General features: G+C 62.5%; 1 protein-coding gene across 5 annotated transcripts in view; it reads left to right on the forward strand.

Moving 5' to 3' along the window:
- INPP5A (inositol polyphosphate-5-phosphatase A) overlaps positions 1-13,740 on the forward strand; it is a 172,934-nt gene that overhangs the window by 110,522 nt on the left and 48,672 nt on the right. For all 5 annotated transcript variants that reach the window (XM_019432222.2, XM_019432220.2, XM_053910094.1 and 2 more), the window contains 3 exons: positions 2,813-2,916; positions 10,062-10,114; positions 12,507-12,626. In XM_019432222.2, the coding sequence (XP_019287767.1) occupies positions 2,813-2,916; positions 10,062-10,114; positions 12,507-12,626 (277 nt within the window). The remainder of the gene's footprint in view (positions 1-2,812; positions 2,917-10,061; positions 10,115-12,506; positions 12,627-13,740) is intronic.

Genomic DNA, 13,740 nt, shown 5'->3' on the forward strand with positions numbered 1-13,740 from the left:
CTAAGTTAAAGGATGAAAGTATAAAATGCCCAGAAGATGACACAGAAACCGCAGGTGACTTTGGGCTTGGTGATGACTCTGAAATGCAGCTCCACAACCCATGAAGAAAATCGGTAAGTTGGACTTTGTTAAAATTAGAAATTTCTGCTCTGTGAAAGAGCTGTTGAGGGAGTGGAAAGAGAAGCCACCGACGGGGGAAGCTGTTTGCAAAAGACACAGCTGGTAGTCCACGGTATGCTCCGAACTCTTAAAACTCAACAATTAGAGACAAGTCCAATGAAAAGATGAGCCAGACATGTCAACATACCTCTCACTCAAGAAGATGTACAGACGACAGATGAAAATAGGAGCACACGCCCCGCATCGTGTGTGAGGAGACAGCACCGTGCACCTGTTCGCACGGCCGGAGTCCAGAGCACCGACCGCCCGGCGTGCCGGGGAGGCGTAGAGCAGCAGGACCCTCACCCCTGGCCACTGGGGGTGCGACACGGTGCAGCCACTGTGGAGGACAGCTCGGTGGTTTCTCATGAACTAAACACAGGCTTACCGTGGAGTCCAGCGATCCCACTCGGCATGGTACCCAAAGGAGTTGGAATTTTATGTCCGTACAAAACCTACGCAGAAGTATTTATAACATCTTTATTCATAATTACCCCAAACCAGAAGGAACCAGAATATGTCCTTTCTGGGTGAATGGATAAGTAGACTGTGGAATATTTCAAACGGTGGAATGTTACACGGCAATAAAATGGAGCCACAAAAATACAGAGAAGAGCCTTAAATGTGTGTTTTTCTGAGTGAAGAAGCCTGTGGGGAAAGGCTCCAGCAAGATGATGTTTCTGGAAAGGCAGAAGGAGGGTATAAGCAGCCAGTGTTGCAGGGGCTGGGGGGGGGGGGGGGGCAGGGGGCCGGGCCAGCGCCCGGCACTTCCGGACCGTGGGAGGGTAGGTGTGATACCGCAGTGCTGGGCGTGTGGCACCGTGCCTTTGTCAAAACCCCGGGCACGCCCGGCACGGACCGTGAGCCCCGGTGCCAGGCCGGGTGCCCCTGCTGAACCAGTGCCGCGTGTCGGCAGCGGGACGGGCGGCGGTGGGCGAGGTGGTGCTTCTTGTTCGGGTGTTTATAGTTCTAAAACTGCTCTAAACGCTGAAGTCTATTTTTTAACAAAGAACGAACTCCTTTCTCTCCACCTCTCCCGAGCTCTTCCTTTTTCCTCAACGGCAACGAGGGTTTTCATCTGAAGCCAAATTGCCTTCCTGCCACGGCTTCTCCTCTTCGTCACTGACCTAAAACACCGCAGACCCAGTGCTGCCCCATCATCACACACTGCCGGGCGTCTGTCCTGGGGGAGTCTGTCCTGGGGGCGTGCACCACCTGTGCTCAGGAGCTCTTGCCCCTGGCCGCCTGTTGTCATGACTCAGGCTTGACCGCGAGGTGCCCACCGGCTAACGCAGAGCCCAGGGGTGAGGTGATGAGGGGAGATCGGGGGACCGGCTTACCCTCCCCCACTAGTCACCTCAGCAGGTCGTGCCCGTGTTTGGGAACAGGAACAGAGGGACAGTGGGTACAGTGAGCAGCTGTGTGCACCTGGGGATGGCTCCACACACTGCTGTGTCCTGAGTTCCCCGAGTCCCCAAACATCTCGTCCTGTGTCCCTCTGGTGGGTCTTTAGATGAGTCTTTACCCTCCAGTGCTTTGCTTTGACCTGGGGTTCACGCTCCTCCAAACCCACAGTGGCCAGAGCTTTGTCCCACGACACTGCACGCCTGTCTCCTTCCCGCCGCCCGCCCCCCGTGCTCACCTGTCTCCTTCCCGCCGCCCGCCCCCCCGTGCTCACCTGTCTCCTTCCCGCCGCCCGCCCCCCGTGCTCACCTGTCTCCTTCCCGCCGCCCGCCCCCCGTGCTCACCTGTCTCCTTCCCGCCGCCCGCCCCCCGTGCTCACCTGTCTCCCTGCTGCCGCCCGCCCCCCGTGCTCACCTGTCTCCTTCCCGCCGCCCGCCCCCCGTGCTCACCTGTCTCCTTCCCGCCGCCCGCCCCCCGTGCTCACCTGTCTCCCTGCTGCCGTCCGCCCCTGTCAGGGGGTCCGTGGGGCACTTAGTGCTCCACTTGCTGCAGCGGTGAGCGCCGTGGGGCAGGGAGCCTGAGCCCCCCAGACACTGAGAGCACACCTCTCAGGATTTGTCAGGAACTTCACCCCGGAGCCAGGCGTCCGGCCAGGCGGCAGCCGTCGGGGCCCGCGTGCTGCCCGAGGTCCCTGCCCGCGGTCTTGTGGGGAAGCCAGCGGCCTCCACGCCCCCCGGGCCGCTCGTGAGACTCCGGGGCGGGTGTGGGCCGTGCGTCTGTGGAAGGAAAGGGTCCTGGGCCTCGACGTGAAAGGGCAGGGGCGTCAGCCCAGGCACGGGGTCTGGGGAGCCGCAGGCAGCGGGTGCAGAGCGCCCCGTGCCGTATCTGCTCTGTCTCACATAAAAACTGCTCTTCCCCGGACATGAGTGATGTTGGCTGGATGTGAGGAGGAAATCGATGTTATTAAATAAATTCGTATTAAGGTATGAGTGAACGGCAATTCTGCGGCCGTCTTAAATATATTCACGGTTTTTACGGAGGATGCCAATTAGCCCTTGTAAATCTGCAGGCTGGAAGCTCTTAGGGGATAATGAAGTGGAGTGTCGGGTTCCGGGTCGTGGATGGCAATTTACGAGCCACTGGCGTCCCCAGACCGCGGGTCCCCTCCCGGGGGCCTCCCTCGCTCCCCACAGAGCTGCACTGCTCGGGTGGGGTGTAGTGATGAGGTCATTCTTGTGCTCTTTTCCAGCTAAGAAGTATAAAAAAGTCACTGGCAAAGAGATCTACTCGGACACACTGGAGAGCACGCCGATGCTGGAGAAGGAGAAGTTCCCGCAGGACTACTTCCCCGAGGTGCGTCACGGCCCACCCGCCCCCCTCGCACGGTTCCCTCTCAGAGCGCACACCTCGCGGGAACACACGAGCGCGTTTAGGGCCTGAAGCCGTCATATTTCGGGGCAGGGATCCCAGTCTGGCTGCTGAGGGCTGCGGTGCACCGTCTCTCTGGGAGGGGCTGGCACCCACGTGGGTCCGTCCCGGTGTCTTAGGTGGGGGCTGAGAGAACCACCGTGTCTGTCCTTGCACGAATCGCCACGTGTTCTGACCGTCGTTTCCAGGCACGAGCACCTTGACTACGAGATGTAGGAAAATAATAATCAGCTCACGTGGGGCTGGAGAGGCCAGGGGCCTCCCGGCAGGCGCGAGATGCGAGCACGTTGACGTGGCCAGCGGCGGTGCGGGGTGCCGGTGGCCAGACACGCAGGCCGTGTCCCGGCGCCCGAGTGCTGGCCCTCTGGCCATTTCCCAGCTCAGGCCTCGGGGGAGCAGCGAGCGAGAGGCACCGCGGAGAACTAGAGCTGAGGGAGCCCCCGCCCCGTGCCCTGGGGGTGCCTGCAGCCCAGAGCGTGGCTCGCGCACTGCTCGCGGTGAGCCGGGACGCGCCTCCGTCTCCACTGGGTTTAGCACGTTTCTGTGTGGCTGTGTTATTCGTGCGCAGTCGCTGCGGCCCAGGTAGGCTTGGGTTCTGCTGGTTTTAGCAAATGGGACGGCCAGCCTTCCGGAGTCTGCTGATCCTGCGTGACTCACACGCTGACCCAGGCTCGCTCCCGGCGCCCTGCGGTCATCGTTAAACCTCAACGGGACGTGGAGCGCGGGGGGCGGGGCGTGGGGGCGGTGTTCTCGCCACACGGGAGGCCAGCTCGGTGCAAGAAGGATGGCCCCGCCGGGGCCCCTCTGCCTGAGGGCTGGCCACCATCCACGGAGACGCCCACCTGCACTGGAGCTGATTTTCAGCAAGGCCACGACGGTATTAACTTGTCTGTGACCCGAGTGCAGGGTGAAGGATGGGTGTGCTTGTCATTCTGGGCAGGCTTCCTCATTCCTTGTCCCTGAGCCAAGGACGTGGTGTCGGGGGGCCGGCCCCTGTCCTGGCTGCCCAGCCCCCGCCGTCCCCTGCCCCTCTTGAGGTTGGAGAGTGGCCCGAAGGCTCTGGAAGCAGCTGAGGGGATCCGGACGACCCTCTCTGAACGTCGGCCAAGGGCTGCTGTCCCCTCGGAGATGCCAAGGGCCGCAGAGTCGGCTTCAGAGCCGAGCAGGGTCCCCGAGAGTGACCGTGGGCCCCGGGGGACAGGGGCTGAGAGAGCTGGTGGCGGGGCCGACGGCAGGAGGACAGCAAGCCCTGACAGGTGCCGGGGTGGTTTAGGAGCAGGTGTCCTGGCCGCCATCTCTTCAGGCTGCCTCTCCCGCTATTTCCATCAGCCAGGGGACTGTGCCGGAGACCCGGGGTCGCCCGTCTCCGTCCTTAGCCCAGCTGGGACGCTCACCCGCGCCTGCTGAGCTTGTGGCCCAGAGGGAGGGTTCCCCCACAGGGCGTGGACGGGGGGGGGGCAGGACTCTGGGGGGCCAGCGGAGGGGGGGGTGTCTGCAGCATCCACCTGCCCGAAGGCTGTGAACCGGCACTTGCTGAGGAGCGAGTGGCCCGCGGTGCCCCAGCCTCCGCGGGGACGTGCTGAGCGGCGCCACTATGTGCGTGTGGGTGGGCCGGGGGGGGGGGGGGACCCGGCTGTGCCCGACGCTGTTGGGGGCTTGGTGTCGGCCGATCGCCCCATGTGAGCCAGACACCCTGCGTGCAGCACGCACCTCCCAGGTCCCTCTCCCTCCTGCTGCGGGGCCCTCTGGTGGCACCCCTGCCCTCGTCTCGTCCCTGGAGCCCCTGGAGTCTGTCGGCTGTGCGCTGTGATGTTCCCAGAGAAGAGGCCCACGTGGTGGTCTCGGCATCCCTCTGGGTGCCAGGAGGGGAGGGCACGGCAGTGCCCCGTGCACGACGCCCTACGGAGGAGGCAGGCCCCTGCTGAGCCCTTGGCCCTGAGCCTCTGTCCCCGCAGGATGGTGGGCCTCCTTCCGAGGGGCTCCCTGCTCCCCGCCCTCAGGCTCTCTTCCGGCCCAGCTCTGTGAAGGCCAGCCCCCCAGACCCCAGCCCGTGTGGGGGCCCTGCGGCCTGGCCCCGATCCCAGCCCTTCCCTCCGCGGGCCCCGGCCATGCAGGTGGGTCAGCATGAAGTCTGGGGCTTTACTCCAGCGGCGATGTCCCGCCTGCTGCACACCCCTCGGAGGGCAGACACCGCCGACGGCCCCGGGGCCTGTGGCCAGTGCGCGGCCCCCTCTGAGGTGCTGGTGTGGCTTCGTGGGGACAGATAGCCAGCAGCTGCGTCTGTCCTGGGGGAGCAGTGGGGGTCCAGGCCCCAGCCCCCAGGTGACCGCTGTCCCATCCACGGGCAGAGGGGAAGGATTTCTGGAAGGAGAAATGGGGCGTCCTCAGGCAGACCCCGGTCTCTCAACTGGAGACCGCGGTGTCCCTGGGCTCCCTGCGGTCGCCATCCTTGTTCTGTCCCACGTGCTGCTGCTGCGCTAGAAACTAAGTGTCTGGTCCATGTGGTCTGACAGCGTGGATGTGGCAGAAGTGCACGTGGCTTGATTAACAGAAGGAAAAACGTTTAGAAAACGCGTACGGGCTTCTAACGTTCCGTCGATAGCGTGGCGTTTTTTGGGTGTGCGGAAGTCTGCGTCTGTCCTCGTGCGGTCCGTCCCCGCTGGGCAGCCGCGTTCGCGGCCCTGCTCCTGTGCCTTCCAGCCAATCCTGCAGCTTTATCTGAACACATTTTAGGGGAGGGAATTAGTCTAGGCCTGATTTCTCTTCTTTTATTACCGTCACTTAAGGATAATCTAAATGTAATTACCGTGATGGAGGCATAATGCAATTCCAAATAATTACAGCCCACTGCATGTAAAACTAACAAAACTTTCTCTGCTGATTTATGGGTGCTTTTGGCTCGGCATGAATTTCAAATGCTGCCTCAGGGAGCAGCACTCCAGATAATGTGAGACCATTTTTAAAAAGCAGATTTGTGTAGTCGATCAGGGCCGAGGCATTTTTTTCCTCTTGCCCGTAGTGAGAAATTGGTTGTTACCATAGATCACAGGGACTGCTCCAAGCTCTTATGAAAGATGGATTAATTTCACTAATGCTCCAAAGCGGGCCTTTCACGGGCAAGGCTGCGTGCCGATAACCTCCCCACAGCCTCCCTTTTCTCCGTGGTGATTTATGCCGTCCTTTAGTGGATGAACCATCCTGCCGTCACCATCCATCTGCTGGCTAAAGGAATCCTATTAACAGGGGGTCTGAGCAGGGACTTAATATTGCAAGGTGAGCGATGCGGCAGCCCCCCACCCTGCTCGGCGTGACGTGGTTTCATTCCGCGGCGACAGCCTCTGCAAGCCGGGCGGGCGCCCGGCCGCTGCTGCCCACGCACGGTCGCCCGGCGTCCTCTGGGGAGGCTTCAGAAGCGCCTGGTGACCAGAAAGCCTCAGAACGTAGATGGAGCGAAACAGATCAGTTGACATTCGAGGGAACCCCCAGCCTGTGACGGAGGCAACGGGTTCCCATCTCCGTCCCTCCCGGGTGCGGGACAGCTGTGGGCTCGTGCGTGTGTGAGCACACGCGTGTGTTTCCTGTAGGGGGTCATGCAGTGAAGCCTCACCAGGCGGGCACTTGCACCTTCTGCTGATTGGGGTGTGTTCCTGGCCCTGCCCTGCCCGGCGTGACCCGGGGCCCAGCCACGACAGGGAAGGGATGCTCACAGCAAGGGGACTTGGGTCCAGGGCTTAGGGAGATGCCAGTTCCGGTCCTTTCCTGAGGAGCCGGTGGTCTCGGGCAGGTGGCAGTGTTCGGCCCTGGGTCTGCACCGTGAATGTGGCAGCATTCGCCATGACCGCCTCCTTGGCCCCCCGGTGGAGGGCTGTGGGGCACTCTGTGGGTGAGGAAGGCAGTTTCCGGAAGGACCCCTGACGTCACACCCGAGGACACGTGATCACCCGCGGAGCACAGGCTCTGGCAGTCCAGGAGGTCGCGGGCTGTAACCCCATCTTGTCATCTTGTGAAATTACTTGGAAATGCCACCTAAACACATTTGTAATTGTAATGAGGAACTTACTTCAAAAGGAATGTATTTTCTGCAAATGTTGCGTCAAAATATTTGGGTGTTGGGGTGCCTGAGTGGCTCAGTGAGTTGAGGTCTCACTCTTGATTTCTGCTTAGGTCATGATCCCAGGGTTGTGGGATCGAGCCCCATGACGGGTCCACGCTGAGTGTGGAGCCTGCCTGGGATTCACCCCCCGCCCCGCCCTTCCCCCTCTTATGTGAATGCGCACACACTGCCTCTCTCTCGTTCTCTCTAAAATGAAAAAAAATTCAAAAAAATTATGTGGGTGTAATAACGCCATGCTGTTAAAGTTTTTGAGATTTGTTTGCGATGCAGTTAAAAATCTGAAATTTTGTTAGAATCCTCTGGAAATTACAGTTATTACAAATCTACATTATATGAAAAAGTAACACAATTGTCTCTGCTATGTGTATTCATTCTATTAATAGTTTCAAACAGTGCTTCATTATTGTAGAAATTTTAAGTGTCTAAAAAGAGATACACCCATGGTACGTGTATTGAAGATATGCATACAGGTGTATGTGCACGGAGACACTTCAGTTAACGTGTAATTGAAAATTGGGAACAGTAATTAATTTTTGGTTAATTAAATTCACAAATGCCTTCCATTTTTAATGGAAATAAAATCAGTGCTGGTTATGTTAAATTCTAGGCAAGAACCCATGGTATTCGGGCCTTAGCAGCACCGCCCAGCACGGGGCGGGGGGGGGGGGTGGTGTCTCCTGTCCTGTGTCCATCCTGGCTTCTGGAAGGAAACTTTCTGGAAGCAGGGTGGGCGCATCCCCGTTCGCTCCTCCCCACCCACCCCGGGTGCCATGGGTCCAGCGGAGACCGCAGCCTCGAGGAGTGTGCACGCTGGCACCTGTGGAGCGTCAGTGGATTGTGTGTGAGCAGGGGGAAATCGCAGGGCAGGGCAGGGCAGGACGGCTGCTGGCCCGGAGGCGGCAGGCGGGGAGGAGCCATCGGAGTCCTGAAGACTTGGTTTCTGAGATCAAGGAGCAAAACGAAGTGACCCACCCCGCAGTGACTTGCTTCGGGTCATGGGAGGTCGGCGCCCGGGGGGCGAGGACACCCTCCTTCGTGGTGCGGGGCCGTGGCGGGGAGCCGGGGGCTGGCGGCTGGGCGGCGGGTTGCTGCGGGACAGAGGAGCGGGGCTCCCACCCAGGGAGCCGAGACGCCAACGCGCCAGACGCAGTTTACTCCAAGCAGGCGCGTCTTGCGGAACAAGTCGAGAAAGACTTAGGATGAGTACGTGTAGGCCCTCAGGACGCTAATCAAGGCGCAGACGCAAGGTTTGTGAAACTAAAACAGCCCCAAACAAAGACCGAAAACGGAGGGAGTCTGGGAAGAGCAGACAGAAACAGCACAAGTGGCGGAAGGCTGTGCATCGGGTGCGTCCGGACCCTGCTGGTGGAGACCGTGGTCGTTTCCGCTTGGCTGGGTGTTTGGGTTTCGTTTTTTTGAAAGGAAAGGTCAGTTAAAAGACACGAGGGGCCCGTGGGGGGGCTCTGGTGCTCCTCCACGAGAAGATCAGAGGGGAACAGTAGGGCGATTGTTGCAAGAGGGAACTTTCTGGAACTGAAGACCGAAGTTCTCAGACAGAACACGGGCAGAGGGAGAGCAGGATGGACGGATGGCAGCCTCACGGGCCCGCGGGCGGCGTCGGGCGGCAGCACAGAGAGGAGGAGGCCTGCGAGGGTGGTACGGGTGGGCGGGGCGGCGTGGACGTGTCCTGCGAGGTGTGGACGCTTGGCCGTGGGAGCGCCCGGAGCGTCGGGGCGGTGAGGGAGAGGCCTCCAGAGGTTTGCACCCAGAGGTGACAGTGACCTTGAAGACAGCCTCTCCCCCGGCAGGGCGTTGCCGTGGGCACCAAGCTGGACGCCTGGGAAGCTGGTCATCAGGAGAGGACACGGGTGGGTCAGTGGCTGAGGGGGATGTGGGGTCAGGGAGGGGTTCGTAGCCACTAAATTACTTGCACTAGATAAAGAGTAACCACTGAATGGGCTAGAGCCCCTGTCATTCTGGACCTTTCTCTCACTTGGAACACTTTCCATCAGCATTCAACCGTGGGTCCCACATGGTACCCCCAGCACCAAAAGCCCAGGCCCCCCGAGGCCACGTCACCACGGCCGTCCTCCTCCTCTGTCCTCAGAGCGGTTCCTGACGGGATGGCACAGGGACCCACCCCCGGGCTCGGGGAGACGGGACGTTTCCGTGCAACTTGCTGAAGTATTTGTAAAGTGGAGGCTCAGGGGGTCTCCCCGGTGCCTCCTGGGGGCTCGCGCGGCCTGTGAGCGGAGCCCCGGTCCCACTGCCTGGGCCGCAAGCCACCCTGTCCAGACCACACAAAACACCTGGCTTTGTACTTAGCCTTTGCCCGGTGCAGCGGCCCGCTGGCCGTGGCTCCTGTGTGGGCCAGCGTGACACAGCACAACCCCTCCCCTCCCTGCCCGGTGTGAGCTCGGCGGACGAGGGAGAGGTCGGCACAGCCGGCCTCTCGCCTGCCCCATCCCATCCCCGCACGAACCAGCCAGAGAGGAGTGTGGGAAGCACGGACCCTTCTCCCAGCTTCTAGAACACAGGCTGCTTTTAGGGAAAACGTAGCAGAAACAAATACTGGGTTTCTTTGGTCTGACGCCAGGGGCCTGCGCTGGTCCCGCGGTTGGGGACACCGACCCTGGAGCCGCTGGTAGGCGCTCCGGGCAGGGCCTTTGTGGCGGCCGGCTCCCTTCCCTCCGGGCCGGGACTTCTTGAGGGCACGTGGAGCCGTCCTCTGCCCCAGGCCAGGGCGGCCCGGCCGCGGGCTGGCCACGTCCCAGTGGCCGAGGGTGAGGTGCTCTGCCTGCACCGCACCAGGCGCACGCTGCGGTTCCGAGCAGAAGTCCCCTGGCGGAAAGAGGGTGGGAAAAGCACGGGAGGTGCCCCCCACCCCGGCCGCTGAGTTACGCGCCCCTCCCCCGTCTTTCGCGCCGGCTGACTTGTGCATCCTGTTTGTTTTCAGTGCAAGTGGTCAAGGAAAGGCTTCGTGCGGACGAGATGGTGTGTCGCGGACTGGTAGGTTTACCTCCGCTTCTGAATTCTGGAACATTCTCGCTGGTGTGCACGCGTAGTGGGGGCGAACGTCCCATCAAGAGTTGCCCCGACTGGAAAGCCCCGAGTGCCCACCGCCCTGTGGCTTTGTCTTCGGTGACGCCGTGTGACAGGGAGTGTAGTCGCTGGTCCCCGTGTCCCGTGTCCCCGCACCGGCCCACCAGAGGCCCCACCACCTCCTCCCGTGGGCGTGAGCGTTGCCCAGGCAACCAGCCGCTCCTGTGGTGGTCCCAGTGCGGCCACGGTCCGCTGCAGTTGGCCTGGGGCGCAGGGCAGGCAGCCCGCCCCCAACCCGACCCTTGGGCCCTGCCTCCTTTGGGCTGGCTCTCCATCCGGCGTGGCCGCACCCCTTCTGCAGAAACCCCTTACCTGCTTTCCTAACGTGCACTCACGGGGCCACCGCGGGCTGAGGGTGCCTGCAGTCTGCACCCGCTCTTAGGGCCTTAGAGGGGCATGTGTCCCGCCGGTGGCCGTGGAAAGGCCTTCTGCTGGCTGAGGGTGCGGTCCAGACGGGGTGCCCCATCCCGGGGCCGGCCCTCAGCCGCCCCTGCTGTTGGCCGGGAGCCTCCCAGAGCCCCTCAGGGCTGGCTCTCCCTGGAGCAGGGGCAGGAGGAGCCCCAGGCCGAGCCTCAGACTCACTGCTGGAATCCAGGGAGCACATAGTGCCCTCGCTCACAGCCTCGCCGGCCACCTCCGGCCCACCTCGGCACAGAGAGGGCCGGGCCGTGGTTGGGTCGTTAGCTCAGCACACGCATCTCATGGGGTCTTGGGCCCCCACAGGGCCCCTGGCACTGTGACAGCTGTAGCGTGCTTGTGCCACCACACTGACCCCCGGTGAGGCCACCTGTCTGCAGCGACGCCAGGGGCTCTCCATGGGGCAGGAAGGCTGACGGCTGAGTTCCTGCCTCCCCGCCTCCCCCAGAGCAGAGACCCACAGCGGGGCCGCGGGGGTCCCCTGCGGGCTTCTTGGGGCTGTGAGCTGGGGGGCTTCTCAGGGGTGAAAGGACCCACCTAGTGCCCCTCTTCCGGTGTCACTGACCCACAGGGAGCAACTGATGGGCTCCAGGAGCATCGCCCCCCGCCCCCAGCGGCCCTTGGTGGGGCCCAGGCCTGGGATCGGGCTGCCTGCTCCTGCCTCCTCCACCTTTTCCTCCCTCTGTCCTCCTCCCTCCCCCTCCTCCTCTATCCTCCTCCCTCCCCTCCTCCTCTCTTCTCTCTTCTGTCCTCCCTCCCCCTTCCCTCCTCCTCCCTCCCCCTTCCCTCCTCCTCCCTCCCCCTCCTCCTCTGTCCTCCTCCTTCCTACCCTCTGCCTCCTCTCTCCTCCTACCTCCCCCTCCTCCCTTCTCTCTTCCTGTCCTCCCTCCCCCTCCTCCTGTCCTCCTCCTCCCCCCTCTGCCTCCTCCTCCCCCTCCTCCCCATCGTCCTCTGTCCTCCTTCTGTCTTCTCTCTTACTGTCCTCCCCCTCCCCTCCTTCTCCCTCCCTCTCTGCCTCCTCTGTCCTCCTCCCTCCCCCTCCTCCTCTGTCCTCCTCCTCCTCCCTCTCTGCCTCCTCTGTCCTCCTCCTCCCCCTCCTCCTCTGTCCTCCTTCCTCCCCCTCTGCCTCCTCTCTCCTCCTCCCTCCCCCTCTCTCTCTTCTCTCTCCTGTCCTCCTCCCCCTCCTCCCTCCCCTCCTCTCTTCTTCCTGTCCTCCCTCCCCTTCTCCTCTGTCCTCCTCCTCCCCCTCCTCCCCATCGTCCTCTGTCCTCCTTCTCTCTTCTCTCTTCCTGTCCTCCCCCTTCCCTCCTTCTCCCTCCCCCTCCGCCTCCTCTGTCCTCCTCCCTCCCCCTCCTCCTCTCTTCTCTCTTCCTGTCTTCCCTCCTCCCCTCCTCCCTCCCCCTTCCCTCCTCCCCCCTCCCCCTCCTCCTCTGTCCTCCTTCTCTCTTCTCTCTTTCTGTCCTCCCCCTCTCCTCCTCCTCCCTCCCCCTCCTCCTCCTGTCTTCTCTCTTCCTGTCCTCCCTCCTCTCTCTCCCTCTTCCTACTCCTTCTTCCTCACGACTCTTCTTGGCCTGTGGAGAGTTCCTGAGATCATGCCATGTGATTTTCTTTGACAGGAAACAGCCCCCTTCTCGGCTGACCAGACGCGTTTTAAGACTGAGGCCGAGGCCGCTCATGTCCTCTCTGACCAGGCGGGGGGACGTCTGGGTCAGCCTGGAGCGGCTGCGGGGGACACGCACGGGCATGGGCAGGGCTGCCCCCTGTGACCCTGGGGCCCGGGCCCCGCAGGCCCCTCGGGAGCTGGGCCGGGACGGTATAGGTGGGACGCCAGGTGCCCGGCAGCTCCAGCCTTTGTCGCCACGTCTCCTTTCTGTCCCTGCAGTGCCTTTGACTTGGTGAACATCCATCTTTTCCATGACGCTTCCAATTTGGTCGCTTGGGAGACAAGCCCGTCCGTGTACTCGGGGATCCGGCACAAGGCTCTGGGCTACGTGCTCGACAGGTGGGTGCTGAGCGTGCGGCCCTCCCTCCCCGCCTCCTCCAGGGCTCGTGGCCGCTGCTTTTCAGCTGCTTTTCCTCCTCTGTTCTTTCCTATTTACCAAAACACAAAACCTGCCAACGTTGACCCGAATCCCGCTCTCTGTCCCAAGGCTTGAGCGGTCCCCGCGAGATGGACCGGAAGGTGGGTGGCCTCACTTTCTCTCCCGTGTTGTGGGGGAGAGAAGAAAACGTGCCCAGAGCTGTGGCCCCACGGAGGTGTCCGCTGAAGCGTTGACGGCCTCCCGAAGGCTCAGAGACGCTGCCGTGTGGGTTCCACCCGCCACAGACGGCACGCCCGCCTTCCTGTGGCCCCAGCCCCCTCACCATCCTGGTGTCGCCGGGCTCGGGCTCCGGGCACCTGGGAGCGGCCCAGGCTGCACAGGCTCGGCTCCCCCGGCTCCGCCTCCCCGCAGCCAGGTCCTGCTTCCCGGGCCGGGGGCCACGCGCCTGGGCGGGGGGGGGGCTCAGGGGTCTTCCGGGGTGTGCCCCTCCTGCCCGGGCTTCCGCCTGCCTCCACCACTCCGGCTGTTCGGTGCTCCCCTCAAGGCTGCTTCTCAGGACCTTCCCACCCCGGGCCCCGTGAGGCCCACCGCCTGTCCCTGACCCCGCCGCGTGTGACCTTCCGCGGGGTCAGGGCCGGTAGGCGTCTGGGAGGGAAAGGCAGCTCCCCGCACCCTGATTAACGGGTTGCGTTTGGTCTCAGCCTGGCGCCCCTCTGGGTTTACAGAGGACCTTGGCTGGGCTCAGCATTGCAGTGTGAGTGTGTGCACGGGGCTGTCAGGGTCTGCCCAGGCCTCGGGTGGAAGTCCTCCCCGACCAGCTTCTGTGTCCTGAGTGACGTCAGTGACCCTCCCGGGCCTGGGGGAGCAGTCGCTACCAGACAGGCTCTCCCCGTTTCTGCCCAGGCGAGCTCAGATTTCCCCGGGGCCCTGCCACACCCCACCTCTGCCCCCGTGCCGCGTCTGCATAAATATGCCAAGGGCTTAGACTCTGACGTTTGACCCTTCCCACGGGCACCCGGCCTGGCCCTGGCCTGAATGGGGCCTCACCCCCACGCGCATGATCCTTCTGGACTC

Source organism: Panthera pardus, unplaced genomic scaffold (genome assembly GCF_024362965.1).
Source record: "Panthera pardus isolate Hobbes unplaced genomic scaffold, ASM2436296v1 HiC_scaffold_22, whole genome shotgun sequence".
NCBI lineage: Eukaryota > Metazoa > Chordata > Mammalia > Carnivora > Felidae > Panthera > Panthera pardus.